At 39.9% G+C, this 17,954-nt stretch overlaps 3 protein-coding genes across 5 annotated transcripts; 2 read left to right on the forward strand and 1 right to left on the reverse strand.

The window, feature by feature from the left end:
- Positions 1-516: 516 nt before the first annotated feature.
- LOC135933991 (zinc finger protein 488) lies at positions 517-3,119 on the reverse strand. The gene is made up of 2 exons (XM_065475477.1): positions 2,777-3,119; positions 517-2,106 (listed from the first exon to the last, which is right to left on the reverse strand). The coding sequence occupies exons 1-2, from the start codon at positions 2,952-2,954 to the stop codon at positions 1,157-1,159; spliced, it is 1,128 nt and encodes a 375-aa protein (XP_065331549.1). The 5' UTR covers positions 2,955-3,119; the 3' UTR covers positions 517-1,156.
- An 11,990-nt stretch (positions 3,120-15,109) lies between these two features.
- LOC135948099 (cyclin-dependent kinases regulatory subunit-like) lies at positions 15,110-15,786 on the forward strand. Of its 2 annotated transcripts, XM_065497174.1 has the most exons (3): positions 15,134-15,215; positions 15,267-15,346; positions 15,454-15,786. In XM_065497174.1, exon 3 carries the CDS (start codon positions 15,457-15,459, stop codon positions 15,706-15,708), a length of 252 nt encoding a protein of 83 aa, XP_065353246.1. In that variant the 5' UTR covers positions 15,134-15,215; positions 15,267-15,346; positions 15,454-15,456; the 3' UTR covers positions 15,709-15,786. The 2 variants fall into 2 exon arrangements, with proteins under 2 accessions (XP_065353245.1, XP_065353246.1); XM_065497173.1 differs by lacking the exon at positions 15,267-15,346 and having other exon boundaries at positions 15,110-15,215.
- On the forward strand, positions 15,646-17,857 carry Spindly (spindly). 2 transcript variants are annotated; one of them, XM_065497170.1, is made up of 10 exons: positions 15,646-15,786; positions 15,840-16,019; positions 16,076-16,210; positions 16,265-16,435; positions 16,492-16,716; positions 16,775-16,882; positions 16,941-17,056; positions 17,116-17,321; positions 17,386-17,558; positions 17,611-17,857. In XM_065497170.1, the coding sequence occupies exons 1-10, from the start codon at positions 15,712-15,714 to the stop codon at positions 17,677-17,679; spliced, it is 1,458 nt and encodes a 485-aa protein (XP_065353242.1). In that variant the 5' UTR covers positions 15,646-15,711; the 3' UTR covers positions 17,680-17,857. The 2 variants fall into 2 exon arrangements, with proteins under 2 accessions (XP_065353242.1, XP_065353243.1); XM_065497171.1 differs by having other exon boundaries at positions 17,386-17,552.
- The last annotated feature ends 97 nt before the right edge of the window (positions 17,858-17,954 follow it).

Raw genomic sequence — 17,954 nt, forward strand, 5'->3', positions numbered from 1 at the left:
CCATCTGACGGACGAAAGCAAGCAAATCGGCGCATTATTTTTTCCATTCGCGGCGGACTCTCTAGATGTGATTTATTGCTTCCGCTGGGAAGCACATTAAACGTGTAATCGCGGCGTGTGGTTCTGCTGAAGCGAACTTGAACATAATATGCGCACGTGTATTGTATAATACATATAGGAACGGAACGTGCGCGCGGTTATATTTCACGAGGGGTTTTTGGAATGAGAGCACATTGTTTCAATTTGCATAGCTAAAAACACGGCAAGCATTTAGTTGACTATCTTTGTCTTTCGGTCCATTTAACTTCAATCGGTTTTGTGTGCTGGCTACAGCGTATAAAACAATGGAGGCAGAAATGCGGAACTAACAGCAGCAACTCACCCGATGAGATCGATGAAATAATACTAAATCTTTCCGCTTGTGCGTTTAATTATTGTGTGTTTAGTGCTATGTGCGGATTTGCAGAGTTATCATATAACAAGTTGTTTTTGTAAATTAAAATACAGGCAAGGGTTAGATTTCTAGGTACGTATTTTTATTGTTAATTATGTCTAAATCACAATTATACATGAAAGAGTCAAGAACAATTCATGTCCAGGGGAAATCAATTAATTCGACATAGTCACATCGTGGTATGATCACATTTAACACAAAGAGAGCATCTCGAATATTAGTTCACCATGACTAGAGAGCACATTCAACATTGATAACGGTCTAGTGGGCAACGGAACGATGGAAAGTGTGATAATTTTGCATAACTGCTTTCAAAGGGGGAAGGTTAATTTCTCTGGCGGCGGGTGCGTCGTCTTTAATTAATATTCATCTCACATGCACTTAATCCGTGTACTACTCAGCTAGGCATTTGGCGCGTGCGATAAGGTGTATCTGTGTGTGTGCGTGGGAAGATTTCATCACTCTAAAAACTAGTTAATAACATTTGATTGGCAAATGTTCGTAACAAAGAGGGGTACAAGCTTGGTCGTGGTCGACGTCGAGTATAACATTGTCGTAACACACAAGTTAGTGTTATTTAATATGCTTAATCTGATTAACCAATTAGCGAAGTCATTCTCGCTCCTAATCGCGGAACTGGCCGAGCGAGTGTCGCAGCACGAGTTGGGCGGCCGACGGCACCCTTTTGGCTGCCGGCTGGCGTCACTTGGGCGTCGCCGCGTTGAGCAGCAGCTCGGCGCCGCCGTCGACCCTGTCGCCGGCCTTGTCCTGGTGGGCGGTCATGTGACGTGTCAGGTGGTGCCGCTCGCGGAAGCTCTCGCTGCACACGGGGCACTTGAGTTTCTCCTCCCGCTTGCGCTTGAGGGGGTCGCCGGCCTCGTGCTTGTGGTGCGAACGCATGTGGTACACCAGGTCGGAGGTCATGCGGAAGCTCAGGTTGCACTTGGCGCACACGTTCTGCGCCGGCAGGCTGAGGGCGGCCAGCGACGGCGGCAGCAGCGACGACACGGGCGACACGGCCACCGACAGGAAGCTGGCCGGCGGGCTGTGGCTGATCGTGGTCGACGTGCTCGGCCGCGGCAGGCTCGGCGCCTGGTGGGCCGGCGGCGACGGCGCCGCCGCCGCCGACATGAAGTTCGAGTAGGGGTAGGCGGCCGAGATGTACGCCTCGGCAGGGTAGAGCAGTGGGTGTGTGGCCGCGATGTTCAGCAGCTCCTTCTCGCCGGAGTAGGGGTAGCCCGAGCGAGGCTTGCCCAGGTAGCTGCTCAGCAGTTTGTCCCTGCCCGAGTTGAGGATGAAATTCGATGGAGGCAGCGCATAGTTCTGGAACACCTTCTGCTGCTGATGTTGGAAGTGCTTCGGCGTGAGACTCCCTTCGTATGATGAATGCTCAGGGGACTCTTTGCCGTTGACCTTCGTGAAAGCGCTCTTCCTGCTCAGGTCCTCTACGGGAGGTTCCCGCCTCGAGTTTTTGGTGTCTGGCGCCACCAGGAATGCGACGTCGAAGCTCCGCTTCACGGCGGCCGGAGTTGTCGTCAAACCGACGGCTGATTTCAGGGTGCTGCTTGGACTGTTCGTTCTGCGGCCATTGTCGCTGTAACCTGAGCATAGTTCTCTGGATCGCTGCTGCAAATCCATAGTCATTCTGATATCTGGAATCAAAAAAATTGGAAACTGTCAGTATGAGAAAACGTGATAATTAATATATTTCATTAAATAGTCCTCAATTACAACAAATTTATGAAACTAAAAAGTCTAAAAAGGCTATTGAACAGAAAATTCGTGGTTATTATAAACTCTAGATTTAATTTTTCTGTTTGTTTTTTAGAGTGCTTGTTTTTTAATAGAAATTGATTAACGGTCTCTTCATATTTATTCCAAAAAAATTTACACATTTCTTAACTATTCTCATTGATTGAGTTGGTGTTCAATTCCATGAGATTATATTTATTTTTTATTTTGTCTATTGCCAAGGAAATAGGGTGGGAACTCTTATTTGAATTAGTTGAGGATTAAGATATTGAACGATATTAGTTTAAAACCTTGAATTAAAATTCCTTATCAAAAAACGATATTCACAGGTTTAAAAAATTAAAATTGGACTCATTTAATTGGGCCTGAAATAAAGAGTGAAAATTTTACCTTCATTTAATGATTTAATTAAGCCTCCTCATAACACACGTTCATACACACGTTTGAACAAATTTTTATAAAATATCAAACTAAATAAAAGAGCAACAAACGAGAGAATAAGTGGTTGGCAGCCCGCGCGTCGTTCGAGTCGGACAGGTTGCCTGCCGACGAGCTTGAAAGGGAACTCACCAGATGGTTGAGAAGGCGCACTTGCCGGCTTTTGTGCTTTCGGTGCGGCGGGTGTGAGCACACTGAAGCGGTCGCCGACAGGGCCGGCTGAGCTTCTGGAACAACACCCACCCCCAATAAGGGTTGGAGGGTTGGACCAGCAGAAGCGGCGGCATCCAATGGGGTGCTCGTCTCGCATCCCTATGCTACAGCAGATGTATTTACAGCTTGGAACAAAATCACCGCATGCTCAACCCTCACCCCAGCCAGCAGCTCCCACTCCAAACGCCGTACACCCGCGCGCAATAGACAAATATATCGCTTCGGCGCGGCTATGTACACACTTACTTTTCACGTAATGTGATTATTATGGTACATTTAAAATGCAATTTAATGAATGTGTGTGTCGATTTCGCCCGTTGCGCATAACGCGGATGGCTGCTTTGGGATTCTGCCCAATCCGCGGATCTTTCAAAAAAGCTAAGAGCTGAATTTTGGCAATTTTCCAGTTCGCCAGATTCGCTGAGCGATTTGTGGGACTTTTCCCGAATCGGTTTCACATTCATTAGCAGAGGAATTCCCTTTTATTTCTCGTCGAATTTTAATAAATAAATTCGACCTTTTCCGGGCGTGCCAACATCCAAGTGGAGCCTGTTCGAGTCAGCAATTTTTATAAAAGCCACCGAGCAATGTGAAATGGAACGTTACACAAATCAAATTTCTCGCGGACTAACATTCGAAAGTTTACGCTCCGTTTGAATTTGAAACGTCCGCATGTGTGCGAGGGTGGACGAATGGGTTGGCTACATGCTCTGCTTTTTGTATTAAACAGTCGTCTGTCATCGCAGATATATCAGACAGACGCCCGTGCGAAGCGAAAAATCGCAGGGAAAGCATCAGCACTCCGACCCTTGCTCTCTCTCTCTCTCTCTCTCTTCGCGTGCATATACAATTCATCACTGCTCAATCAATTCGGCATCAGTCGCGCGGTTATTAATGATTGGGCGCTAAAAGCTCGCTAATGACAATGCAAGCGCTGCAGACGAGTTCGTTTTTTCGCCTCGCCGAGATTACTTGTAGCGTGAACAGAGCACGCTGCCTTTTTTAAACGGCTCTTAATTGAAACAAATAGTTCGATTTGCGTTAGCAAGCTTCCTCCGACGTGCCGCTGCTTGGCGAAAATATTTTACAAAAGTGCTGTTTCATGGTGCGGCTGCCATAAACTCAATTGAAGACATAAATCACAAGTGGCGCGCGCGGCAAGATTTTTCGCCCATGCCGAGATTTATTTCAATTTGAATCCAATTTGATGAAGGGAAAACAAAAGTTGCGATGCGAAACTCATACTTTTGAAAGCTGCAGCAGCAGCACTAAACATAATAAATATTGTTTACACATCAGACAAATGCTTTTATATTTTTTGCTAGAGCTGTTTCAGTGTCGATACGCGAGATTGATTCGTTTCACGCTCTGCGATGCCACGCTTAACAAGCACTTTCAGGTTTCAAAAGATGCTGACGAAAGTGAAAGTTTAATGCTTTTTATATTAATATCAAAATGATTGTGAAAAACTGTCAACAACGTACAAAACAAGGGTTAATGTCATGCCATGAGTCATCAAAGTCAGAAGAACGGTTGTATTTTTAATGTCAGATTGCATAAAAATTCACATGCATCAACCAGACCTAACAAAGGACCAAATAAAGAATTTTGTCTCACTTACAGAATTATTATTTTATAATGAATGAAAAGAAAATTAATGAATTATCGACACAAAAAGTGCAATCCGAGAAGATAAATTTTAACATTTAAGGCCTATTAAGGTAAAGTTTTGATTATGCTGATCACTATCGAGGAAATCAGTAAGAGTTGATTAGTTTATCATGCATAATATAGATTTGCGCTCTCGCAGTCGTCCCTCGCGCAGGAATGATTGGTTACAAATTAAATAATGAAAACCATTACAAGCGTTGCACCGTGAACATGTTTCTGTCATATAAAATAGCTCCCTTTCAATTTTAGTTGATCATGCACGGATACCGAAAAATCTGGGTCGATTACGGATGCTTTATTGTGACCATAAGCTTAATTATGGTATGCAAGTCAACGGAAATGAAAATCTTGGAAGTAAAAAAGTCAATATCTGCTTCAGCTCGTAAACGTCAGTTTCGATTTAAAATTTCTCTCTCCTAAAATATTGAGATTAAATATTTTAAGACAACAACAACAATTTTACTCTTATTGTGGCAATAAAACATTTTAATTGGTTCAAATGGGTCCCTATCTTTTAATTTTCCTCGCTCTTCTCGGTTGTGCTTGCTGATTCTACAGCCTTTTGATAGCGCCTCTAAGGTCAGTAACGGGCCAAAGAGTGGCACAACAAACTCTCTATAAGTTCCTTTTTTATTAGGATGGAGACGGAGACACATTCTCTCTTTCTTGACTCGATATTTTCCTTTCAATATTTTTTATTGAAAAAAGGCCAAAAATGGTTCATCTGAGAAATATACAATATAAATAAAAAATTTACACAATATCGTGTTGCTTTTTTGTGTGTATACAACACGTTGGTAACGATTAAATCAGAACATTACTTTGTCAAGGAGTTGAAAAATATTGGCTGCACACCCAATACGCAATATATTTCGTATTTTAGTCTCTAAACACGAAGTTGGCAAGAGTTTTGGTGGTTGTTGCACCCTAATGGAACGTGAAATCGCTCTCTCGCTCTAGCGTCGAACGCGCCTTTAGCTATTTGTTGCACAACACCGCAACACCGGGCTTATAAAAATGGAAAAAGACGCCAATATTGTTCGGTCGGCGTAATGGGTTTTCAGCTCGCACTTTCCCATAAAACTCTGCTTTACATAAAAAAGGCAGCCGGGTGAGATATGCTGCTGTTTAGCTTCAAAGATGTATTACGCTGATGTAAAACAAACGCGCCTAGAAAAGACCCCAGATGGGTTTTTGATCGCTCTATATCCGCGATGCCTTTGGGGTTTGTTACAGGATTGATTGTTAGCGGGCAGGGGCGGCGAGTCGAGGAGTCTCTCGCTTTTCTCGCTCGCTGCCTGCTCGAGATATCCCAGCGGACCCGGTAGCCAATCTTACAGTGTAATGATTACATTTGAACCCACCACCGGAGTCGGTGCACACACTTTCTGCCCAAAACAAAGAAAGACTGGGGAGCTGCTTGACAGCCAGGAGCAACTTGCTTCCGCCCGGCCGTTATCCATCATGATGGTGTGACATCATTTCATTAAATTGGAAATTGACTTTCACTCTCTTGTTCCCAGGCATATCCATCAAGGTGGGCGGAGAGGAACAAAATTGCTGCCCTCTGGCTGCCTTCGAAATTATTTTCTCGGCGCCACGCGTGGCCACTTGCCGATACACACACTGCACTGCAAAAAACTTATGCTGCCGGGGGTATCCAATGGTCGATATGGCTGCAGAGAAAAAACACAACACACAGCTGCAGTACGATCTGAAGAAAAATCTACTTTGAAGCAAGCCACAAGACTCATATATTTGGTACCCACTTTATAAGATGAATAAATTTGTTAAGATTAAAAAATATATTCGCAGTTGATTGAGTTCATAGATTATTTTTTTCTTTGCGGCTAAAAATGACCTGTACCTTTTGAAACAATTATTCCGAACTGAACGAAAAGGCCAGATAAATTTTATTTTCAGATAGAAGAAGGACAAGAGGGGGAAGATGTTTTATTTTTAATTCAATCATCACATAAATTTTTGCGCTTACGTACTGTAATTAAAATTCAAAGATGGCAATTTTTTTAAATAAAATTGGTTGATTGTAAAGTAGGTCCGCGGAGGGCTTTTTTGGCCAATGGTAATTATTCTACTTTTATTTTTGTTATTTATTTGTTTCATTTTTTATGTGGGGATGTATGGGGCAGAGTTACCCTGCTGGTACGCAATTCAATCAAATTTTGAATCTTAAATTGGCTGAATTCATTTTTTTAACCATGGAGCTCAAAGTGAATAAGCTGACGTCACCCTGAACACGTGACTGTGTTCAGAATCAATGCTACAATAGTGAATTGGGCCAATTTTACCGTTGGCCAAAAATGGCCTGCAGTTTCTTAATAATGCAACAAAATATACATCGGCCAATTCACCGCGGTATGAACGAAACTTAATCTACAAATTTTAAATGTAGAATGGAGTCCACAGTAAAAAAAACACTTGCTTACTTTTAAAATTAGCTCAGCTTTCAGTGCAATATTGCGTTCTCTCCGGGGGCCGCCGGGGGACCGCGGCAGATTTTAATTCGAGCCGGTTGAAATAGGCAAACCACTTTGCGTTTTACTCGGGTCGCGCGGGGCGAAAGGCCGGCAGCGCACTCTGAATGCTCTGATGCCGACAATCGTTTGAAAAGATGTGGATTGTCGGAGCAGAAGGTGCGTTACGTCATGCTCGGCTTGACAAAGGGTGTTTATGTGGTTACTTGGCGCATATGGTTAATACATTGCCTTTTAATTGGGCTTGCTTGGCAATTCTAGAGAGAGACAACGAGCTCGGTCGGGGGCGCTCGGAGAGTTTCAGAGCTCACTCAGCAGCCACCCCTGCACTGCCATGGGGAGGGTGACGCAAAAAATAATAATGAGCAACCTCCCTCGAATGGACCCTCGCGCCGCATCTCATTGAGTGCCCGCACGGCGATAAGCACTGCACATCTGTTACACTATTTTTGTGACTCTGTTAAAACCTGAATGCGCTAGATATACTGGAGTAAAAGTGCATCTTTTTCTTTTGGTTCTTTGTAAGAACACTGTCTCCTTACTACGCCGTGAAATATTGAAAAGTGTACCACATTTTTAAATAAAAGTACGCTAACCACGATAAAAACTTATTATAAAACAATACAAATCTGGCAATGATTGTGTCAATCATATTTACGGAGGATCTTTTTTTTACAGTAGGACAATTACAAAAAAATATATATTGCATTACCTCCTATTAGCAAGTGGTCCATTTTGAGTAAATTGTTTTGTATGCCTGTTTTGCTGCAGTTTGAATAAAGCAACAACTTTTCTCTCCAATGTGCAAAACTTGAAGGAGGAATGAGCAACTTTAAAAAGGCAAATACTACCAAATACATCATAAAAAATAAATACGGTGCTGTTCCTGTTTTTTCGCTTGACTTCAATGGCGTGTTTCTTATTAAAACTTAAGATTATTTTAATTAGAAGACAGAGCTAATCTTTACATTAATCATAAATATTTTAATTTATTTTCTTGTAAATTCTGACGGTATGCTGCTCTGGGTAAATTGTAATATTTTAGTATAGGTGCAAAGTATTTATTTCGTAAAACAGATTTATTAATAAATATTTTTTTCGTAACTTGGAAATTAATAATATCCACACACAATCGATCTCGCGATCAAAGAGAAATCACTTTAAAGATCTCTAGATGGTTGTTGAAGTTTATATTTCTAAAATTGTTAATTTTTAAGTTTAACTAGGAAACCATCCTTGTTTTTGTTTATCTCAGGCGTTGAATGCTTCAGTTTTGCAATAACAATTGAATAAAAAAATTGTCATATAAAAATTGCGATGGTTGTGCACTACATTAAACAACAAGAAATACTTGAAACAGCCCAGAGAAAGGCAATCTTCATTAGTGAAGTTTGAAAGACCTATTATCATTCCTAATTTTTAATATCAAATAAACCTCCACCGCTTTTGGCTTCCACCCAAAGCAACCGCACAGTTTGCACTGCTCCGCCGAGCTGTACAGAAGTTTCCAATTACTTTGTTATTTAAAAACAGGTGCCGTGTTTATTGCGTATGAATAGCGAACGAATATCCCCGGCCGTCAGTGAGGTGCACAAAAGAGTACGGAGCGAACAATGCCAGCAGGTTCTGCACATATGTGGTTAAGGGTGCATTGTCGGTTCGACTGCATCGACAAGTACACAGAAACTCGAAAGCTCGCGCAATATACGAACACCCTTGTCAGACGACAGATGGCTGTTACCCTCTCTTAATTTCACCTCATTATCAAAAAATCCCTCGTGTACTTAACAATATGGCCAAACCCGTATTGAATGATAAAGCGCGGCCAACTCGGCTTCCCTCCCCCTACCCCCGCGTGATTTGAGCACGGAGCAAAATTAACGCCCTTCTTTTGTCAAAGAGCCTGCATCTCGATTTTGCATTTCCATTTATCGCTGTTGTTCTGGTTAAGGCAGAAAACAGCTGCTGCTCTCTCCAGTCACGTTTCATTAACTGAACCTATCGTATGTGCTCGCATTGCCACTAGTATTACTGATGTATAAGCTTGTATTTTGAATAAAAATAAATGTTGATTGTTTTTAATCAACGTGAGATTTGAGTGAAAAATCAAGACAGAAAAATAAAAATCTTGAGTTAAATCTTGAGATAGGGTATTGTATATCGTTTTTGTCAAATTTTAAAATGTCACCCTTGCAAATCCAATAATGAAAACTGTTATTCGCGCGTGTCTCTAGAACTCACCAACATGTGTGTAGTAACAATAAGAAGCCCAAATTATTTCAAATTTTAATTTAAAAAAATTACATGATGTTGAGCTGAATCACAAATAAATAAATAAAAATGAGTTAATCTTCAGAAGTAAAGAGGACTAGAAAGTAGGAACTACTGTTTCTAGATTAAAAAGCACTAGGTGGTTCTGACGTGTGGGGGAGAGTTAAATGCAATAAATCAAACCAAATATGTCTTTCATCGCGAAAATTAAAAAAAATTCACCAAAAAAACGTGACAATTAAGGACTGGGAATGAAGCCTACGCTCCCTTTGAATGGGACTATGGGACCTATCTAATGTGGTAGAGGAATGGGGAGAGGAAATTTTCGTCAGTTCGTCCTTCACTGCCAAACCAGAAAGTTGAGTAAAGAAATAAACATTGATATGTAGAGTTCAGAAAACTACAAAATGGCAACTGTAAGTCAAATCGGCAAATTTCTGTTTAACTATAAATGTCATGTTTTTTATTAATCATTCTCTCAGTTTCACATTTCTTTTGATTAAATTTGCTTTTCATTTTAGTTTATACCGAAAAGAAATAAAAACTTTTGATTCTATTATGAACTTTTTAACTGATGTTTAATTATGTTGAAGCATTATTCTCGATCGAATCCAGTCCACATGACACTGCTGGGGACAGGGTTGCGAATTTTTTGCTGTCCTTCCCAAGTGCTATACGTTCATCTTCTCTTCGTGTAAGAGGGCGGTGTGTGCTATTATTTATACTGATATAGGAAGCTGAGCAGGCGGCATATTTCTTGCAAAGACACATTGAAGATATGGAGCTGGAGCGAGTTTTCTCCATCGAACATATTGGATAAAACGGCGGAGCATAGATAAAAGTAATGTATACTTATTTTCACGAGTGCCCGCCTCAATACGAGTTCTCAACCTTTGTTTTGTCACACAATTGCTATCAAATTGCATCAAAGACCTGGCTGGCAAACAAATGTTTGTCACTTTCCGCTCGTGGATTTGAAAATCAGATTCCCGTAAGTTCTATCATCTATAAATAAATCGGTTTTCCTTGGAAATATGAAGTTTATTTTTTCATTTCATATAGCAGCGCTAATGACATTAGCTCATTTGCCATGATTTGGATTGTGCATAAACGTCAAATCATGAATCAAACACAGCATAGGATTTTATTGAACGGTTGCATGGAGTAGGATATTGAAGAGAATGTTGCGCAATATATTCAGTGCAACAAATATCACAACAGCCCCCTGCATGTTGCTACTGAAGGAACAAAATAATCTGCTGCTGGGAAAAAACACGAACAGCAACTCCTGCGCGGGATTATGCGCCACGATTTGATCGCGAATAAATTGAGACAGCGATACGATCTGACGGTATAATTATATTTTTGCCGCAGACTGATCGCAAAGAGAAAAAGCTGTCTGTGATGGGAGAGTGTGTGTGTGTGTGTGGTGTGCATGGCACAGCCACAGCCTGCAGACCAAAGTATAGCGCAATTCAGGCGCAAAACTAACACAAAGCTATAGCGTGGCATCGAAATGCGCCGAGTCAACATTTTTTGTTTGGGGAGCTTATTTCTGCTTTATCGGCAACCTCGATCTCAACTACAACAATAAAATAGAGAGCTGGCTCGCCACAATCTCTGCAGCCGTGGTGTGAGATAGATATACATTATGTGCGCCGGGAATTATGAGCATCGCTCAAACCCTCGTGGACGTAAAGCATGCATGGGATTTTGTCAAGTGTGCGCGCCGCACACTCACAATCGGCGATTTTACTCACGGCCACAGCTTATTTGTTTCTTATCAGCCTCCCTTCTTGCGTCGTTTTTTATTACATCTGCCGTGAAATATTTTTTGCGTTCTACCATCTTTTCGCTATGTGGTGCATAGCAGTTTCAGAAAATAACTGATATTTTATTGATTTTTGTTGCCAGGACATCAATGAAACACGGAGAAATATTTTCTTGGTTGTTTAAATGTGTTTGAACGCAAAATAACTTTGCTGATAAATTAAAATATATTTTACAATGGACAATGCTAAAATTAGAATGGATTCTAAAATAAATTAAATCCCCCATTTGGTGTGATTTTTCCTATAGCAGATTATAATTCTGATGGTTGGAACTCTTAATAGTTTATTTATAATTCATCCAATGGATATGCAGAATCTAGAAATTATTTTCTGTATTCGTGCCATGGCGAAATTTGAGCCTTTGGCAAAGAGTGCAAAAGACACTATAAAAAATCTTATATAGATTTAAGTTTCATCTTTTGAATCTTTGTGGTTTCTCTGAAGACCTTTAACATTTATTTAGTGTGTTGTTGAAATAGATGCATCCTGGTGAAAACTGCATATTAACAGGGCAGATAATAAAGTGGCATGTTCATGATTGCTAACATTTATAAACGTAAAAAATAAAAATAAACCAAACCATCGTTTAATAATTAACTATATGGTCCAAATAATGCTCCTTGAGCAATCTCGAGTTTCTGCGGACATCTCCAAAGTGGGGTTTGGATGGTTTCAATGAACCAACAAACACAGAAAACATTCCACACTGGCAATTTTCTTTACTGCTCGCATTATTTGTTTGTTAACTCTTCCTACAAACTTGCAAGGGTGCGAAAGTCTGTACAACGAAGTTCCTGTTGAAGAAAGATGGAAAATCTAAAATATCGGTGGACGTACAGAGGTGTGCGTGTCGAACCATAAGCAATTATAACACGTGAAATGAAAGTGGTATTTTACTTTAAAATCAAGTTTATACTTCCCATTATTTAGATATAAATCAAAACAAATGTAGTCATGCAGGCATAGATTTCCAGTAGTTATCAATCAGCAAAATTGTCAAAATAATTTTACAAAATCCATTTTGTTTACATTTACACTTGAAGGATCAAAACAAAACTTTATTCCTAATATCAAAGCACCCTACCCCACAGAAATACTTAAGTTTTTTTTTCTAAAACTGGCTTGTGACTCGTAAATTCGCTTACGTTTGTCATTAAAAAGAACATTTAGATCAGACTCTCATATTCCAAGAGATAATCCATTAACAACGTCTGCCAAAGTAAAAATGATACCATTTTCATGCAAATGAATCCAAGTCGGATTCGTACAGCTCAAGCAGCAAGCTCGTGTGTGTGTGTGTGTGTCTGCCACGGTTTAGCGAAATATAATAATGAAGAGGCGCGCGGGCGCGTGCAGAGAGAAGACAAAAACACATCTCGCCCCTAATCGGCTTTATTTGGCCTGCTCAGCTGCTGTGGCGAGAGAGCTAGATGATTTTTGCTGCTAGACCCACGTGAACACGGTGCGATTTATTTATGAGAAACGACACGGCTTGTTTTGTTGATAAGAATTACAAATTTTATTTTAAACCCTCTCCTGCCGCCGCCGCCACCGCCAGCCGGCTTAATTGAATACACTCCTCGCAGCAGTGGGATTTCAGACCGCAGCAGCGCACGGCTAAACCGAATGAGAGATTTGAATATATAAACTTCCTCCGCGGACAGAGCAGATTTTTGGCACAATGTGTGTTTGTGCAAGGCAAAAATATTCCCCACAAAAACATTTTTGGCGTGTGGAAGTTATAGTTCAAGTAATATGCTCTTTGGAATTCAAAACGTCCCCAATAAAAATGAAGCGCTATTCTTCAAATGAAAAAATGACAAATATTTGAAGAAAACTTTTTTTTTAACTTATCATTACGAGAGTAGCTAGACTGTTTCTTGAGCTTCATATCAATAGATTTAGACAAATTTAGACTGATCAACTATTTATCTGAGTCAATCGTGACGGGATCACCATATGTGCATGAATCATGAAATTTCCAGCCAATTGAACCACATTTAAAAACGTCTAAAAATCCTTTATGAATTGCCAAAAATATATACTATAGTGACTATAATAACAGTTAAAATCCGCTTCTAAATATCGGATAAAATTCGCAAGAATGCAAACTTTTGGTTTATGCAATTTCTTACAATTTTCTAAAAGATTTTTCAGCCCAAAAATAAATTTGATCTGTTTGAGTTTTTGAGTGCATGCGTGAAGGTTTATTTCAAATTTTAAGACCTATACCCAGTAATTTTTGTTCCAGGGGGAGAGCAAGGGAAATGTTAAACTGCGTCGTATTTTTCAAACTTCAACTTGAGGGAACCTCTGACCCCTTTAATTTCTTAAAAAAAAACTGAAATTAAGAATTACATAAAGTGTCAGGGACATAACCAATCTGGTCTTGAATAAGGATTTGAAGTTGGAAATTCTCCAAGACAGTGAACAATTTTACACAAACGGTTTTTCCTAATTCCGTTGAAACTTCTCAAGGGCGTGTAAGTCCTGCGGTACAAACTCAAGTACCGTCTAAAGCATATCCTGGACATGAGCTTTTTTCTCCTTGATACTACTTGTGGCATCAACAGGAAAAATTAGATTTGAAAGGTGTACTTTGACCTATTATTGGAGAAATGAAATGAAATTGAATGAGAATTAACCTATTTTGATCCAACAAAAACAATATAACCATTATTATTTCTTTTGCCAAAAAATAAAAACCCGTCTGGAAGTCTAGTGCTAGTGATAGAGTTAAAATTATAAAGAACTTAATACAACTTATATTTGAGTTTTGGCTATATTGTTTTGAATTTATTAAAAACTGATACACTTCGAACAATAAATTCCTTGAAGCATTTTGAGTTCGTTTCAATTTCTAAAGAACTACAAGAAAATCAAGCAGTGGACTTTTTTGTCCCACTTTGCCTCTTGGATCTCTACAAATTTACATAGATTTAAAGAAAGAGAGCAGCGAACGACCGACCGACCGCACGACACGGAAAATAAGGGAGAGCAGAGAGAGGAAGCTAGTTATGGTTATTCTCGCTCTTTGATAGATAAAAAGGCTCCTCTGGGACACTTCTCTGATTGAATTTCCTGCTGCTAGCATTTGATGGAAGTGCACTACTCACACAAAGCCAAATGGGCACATACTCTGCTCGGCTGGGGAAAATATGATTGCACCTCTCAACGCTTTCCGCCTATCATAGCACTTGAGCCGAAATATGTAACGCTCGCACCGTATAAAGGGAACTTTGCACCTGATTGATCATAGAGTGAGACTCGCGATTGCAACGTCAAAAGATCAGGGGAAATCTACTTACTAGACGCAAGTCTTACGTTGAGCAAAGTTATACCCTAGCTCTCGATCTCTGGAAAATCAACAGGGAGCGGGAATAAGAACACACTTCAAAAGTGGTCGTGCTCCAAACAATATGAGGAAAGCGAACACTTATTACATTGAAATAAATTATACGTGGCTACAGTATTTATTTGGAAACCGTTTGGAACGTGTTATTCAGTCTAAAAATTAGTTGTGGCTCATGTGCCCAGGTTTAGCCCACACACACACACACACACACTACATTTTTTAAAATAAAATATTTTTCATTTCTCACGTCAGCCACGTCACGTCATTGTTTTACTTTCTTAAATTGTATATTATTTATTTCAACAGCTTATAAACACACAATTTAATTTCACTATAAGACTGTAAAATTACCTAATAAAAATGTAATTAAAATAGAGAAAAAAATTAATTAAATTATTTCAACTGGATAAAAATTTATCAATTTATGGAGGTTAGTTTTCAGTCAAATTTTAACCATCGCTATATATTCCGCCAATTCAGCCCTCCCATTTTTCCTCATCCGCTTCTCATAATTTTCCCCAACCGCCTAACCTGCGCCTACCCTAGCCCTTATTTCAACAGCAAACCGACTTTCACGACCAAAATGACATCTATCTTCACTTCGTAAAACTACTCACAGATACCAGGTCTGTGAATGTTGTGAGAAAAATCCCGCCAAAATCCAGGCAGCCGGCCTTCCGCATCTGGAATTATTATACAATTTCAGCCACAACACAGCAGAACACACCACAAAGGTATTCTGATTTCAACATTCTCGCCCGGTTCTATGAAATTTAGAATTTCAGAAATCCATCAACACTTCTGACTTATGATTTATGAATCATTTTTGCTGTCACTGGTCACGATCACTCGCAAACTCGAATAGGTTTGTTATAAAAAGTTTTTCCTGGCATCAGGTCGCCAAACAAACAACAATGTGTATATGTAATTATTTTTTTCTGAAAAATACCAACAGAATATTTTGGATTCCAGGCAATGCCAGTTGATGATATAAGATATTCTGAGAGATACACTGACGACCAGTTCGAGTACAGACACGTCCAGTTGCCTCCAGAACTAACTCCCAAAGTACCTACGACGCACTTGATGACAGAAACTGAGTGGCGCAACCTGGGAGTGCAACAAAGTCCTGGCTGGGTGCACTACATGCTTCACGCTCCTGAACCGAATATTTTACTCTTCCGTCGCCCCATCAACTGCCCTGTAGAATATTTTCACCTCTCCTAGAAAATGAATCTTGAAGTGGAAAACCTCGACGAAAATCAGCTCAAGTCCAAGATATTTGAATACATCAAGGCGCTGGAGGTGAAATTTTGGTAGTCTCTGAAGTAAAAATTCCTAATTTTTAATTACGTTAGGAAAAAACTCAAGAAAACCATGCATTGAAAATGAAATTGGGGCAAAGTGACAAACTTTGCATTGATTTGAAAGAAGATAACGAGACCTGCACAAAGGAAATCGCGGATAAAGAAGGCGAAATAAAAGCGTTGAGAGAAAAATTGAAGAATGCAAGCAAACCAGTTGACTCATCTGATAAGGTTTGACCTTATAGTTATTTAACAGTCAAAATTAATAAAAATAATCATGTATGTAGGATGATCAAATTGAAGCCCTTCAGGAGAAACTTGAAGCACTCCAGTTGCAGCTGAGAAACAATGCCAAAGAACTGGAACTTGCTACAGCAGCAAATCAAGACGAAACTTTGAACAGTGATTTGTCCTTGGCTAAGGTTGTGATCGCCTTATGTGATTTTATGCTAAATTAATTTTTAATTCTTGTGCAGCATGACTTGTCCAATTTTGAGCTTGTGCATCAAGAAAGCTGTTCCAGATATGAGGAAACAATTAAAGGACTGAATCAAGAGCTAAATGAGAAAACCAGATCCTTGTGCCATTTAGAATCTACTGTTGAAAACCTGAAAATTGAGCTGCAGACGCTGCGAGAGAAATTTGAGGTATTTTGGTGTGGTTAAGCAACACTATAAGCAGTTTTATTGACACATATTGACAGGAAAAAGAGGAAGAGGCCATCTTTTTGCAAAATGAGCTCATGCTATATAAGCAGCCAGTTGCTGAAGTGGAACCAGAGGCAAACAAAGAAAGAGGCAACTCTCTGTTTTCGGAGGTGGAAGATAACCGTGTGAAAGCACTTGCTGCCCTGAAAAACACCAAACGCGGTGCGGAGCAGGCTTACAGAGACCTTGCAGTCGCCAAGAGCGAGATCCAAGCCTTGAAGGTTAAAAATGCTGATAGAATTTTGTAATTTGAACTAAATTTGTGTCTAAATTTGTTAGGTTCAAAATTTCTCTTTACACCGCAAGTGGGATGACTTGGTATTTGGCAACACCATGTTGGATCAGTCTGAAGAAAAACTGGTTGGCAAATTGAAGGAAAAAGTCAAGGTGGTTACATAAACCGACCTTTTGAGCTTCGTAGATTTTAATTCATCCTTGTCCACAGTGTTTGACTGAGAAACTCGCAAAGTGTGAAATGGATGCCTTGAAATCAATTGGAGACCGCATCCCAAAATCCTTGGAAAATCACCAGTGGGTCAAATTATTGATGGAAGACCAGAAGTATTGAAAGCTTATGTCTTCCTACATTTGTTAATCCATTGAAATTTAATGTGCTGCAGGAAAAGGGAAAATGAGCTCGAGTCGAAAATACGCTCAATGGAAATGTCTAACTTGCTGGCTGAGGAAGCTGTGATTCGAGCCAAGAGGAAGTTAAACATGAAAGTGGCTGAAATCACTGCACTCGAGGCTCAATTGGGAAAGGCCAAGCTTGATCTGGAGAATTGCAAGGAAAAAGAAGAGGGCGCGGCTATTCCATTACCTTCAGGTGAATTGATTTGGAAATCCTATTCTTACCAAATAAATGAATTCCCAATTTCTCGTATGTTTAGCCCCTGCCCTAAACAATCTTGCAGCTCCAGTTGCTAGTATTGATATTTGTCAAATGACGCCAGTAAGAGCGAATGCATTAAACAGGCTACTTGGCTCGATCATAGCCAAGAATGAAAGCATGAAATTATCTGAAGATACTAAGGAAGAGGAAGCACAGAACGACAAACCCAAAGTAAGACTGAAATTTTTCGTATTCAAATTAATAATTGCATTCTTTTTAAAAGCCATTGATGAAACCTGCGTCAAAGTTCATCGTAAAACCAACCAAGATGATTACCTCCAAAAAGAATTGAGAGGTGCTCACGCTGACCCACATTCCTTCTCAAACTGTTTTTTTGCAGTTCAGACCTTGCTGGTCTTAATTTTGAGTACTGCTTTTATTTCGCAAGAAGTGAGGAAATTCCCTCAGGTTTGAGCTGATCTTCGTCAATTACTATTTGAAATGAATAATAAACCAATACTTTGTCAGGATCCGCGTGATTTTTCAATTATAAACTTTAAAAAATACTAATGCTGCCACTACTGCATGAAACACACCAATCAATTTTGCCATTTCTTAAAGGCGTCG

This window comes from Cloeon dipterum, chromosome 1, assembly GCF_949628265.1.
Source record: "Cloeon dipterum chromosome 1, ieCloDipt1.1, whole genome shotgun sequence".
Taxonomy (NCBI): Eukaryota; Metazoa; Arthropoda; class Insecta; order Ephemeroptera; family Baetidae; genus Cloeon; species Cloeon dipterum.

Coding starts and splice junctions, on each gene's coding strand:
- LOC135933991 (XM_065475477.1), bottom strand. CDS start 2,954: ATGCGAGACGAGCACCCCATTGGATGCCGCCGCTTCTGCTGGTCCAAC. Junction 2,107..2,776: donor TGCGCCTTCTCAACCATCTG/GTGAGTTCCCTT, acceptor TTTTGATTCCAG/ATATCAGAATGACTATGGAT.
- LOC135948099 (XM_065497173.1), top strand. CDS start 15,457: ATGCCAGTTGATGATATAAGATATTCTGAGAGATACACTGACGACCAG.
- Spindly (XM_065497170.1), top strand. CDS start 15,712: ATGAATCTTGAAGTGGAAAACCTCGACGAAAATCAGCTCAAGTCCAAG. Junction 16,020..16,075: donor CAGTTGACTCATCTGATAAG/GTTTGACCTTAT, acceptor TCATGTATGTAG/GATGATCAAATTGAAGCCCT. Junction 17,559..17,610: donor CACAGAACGACAAACCCAAA/GTAAGACTGAAA, acceptor TCTTTTTAAAAG/CCATTGATGAAACCTGCGTC.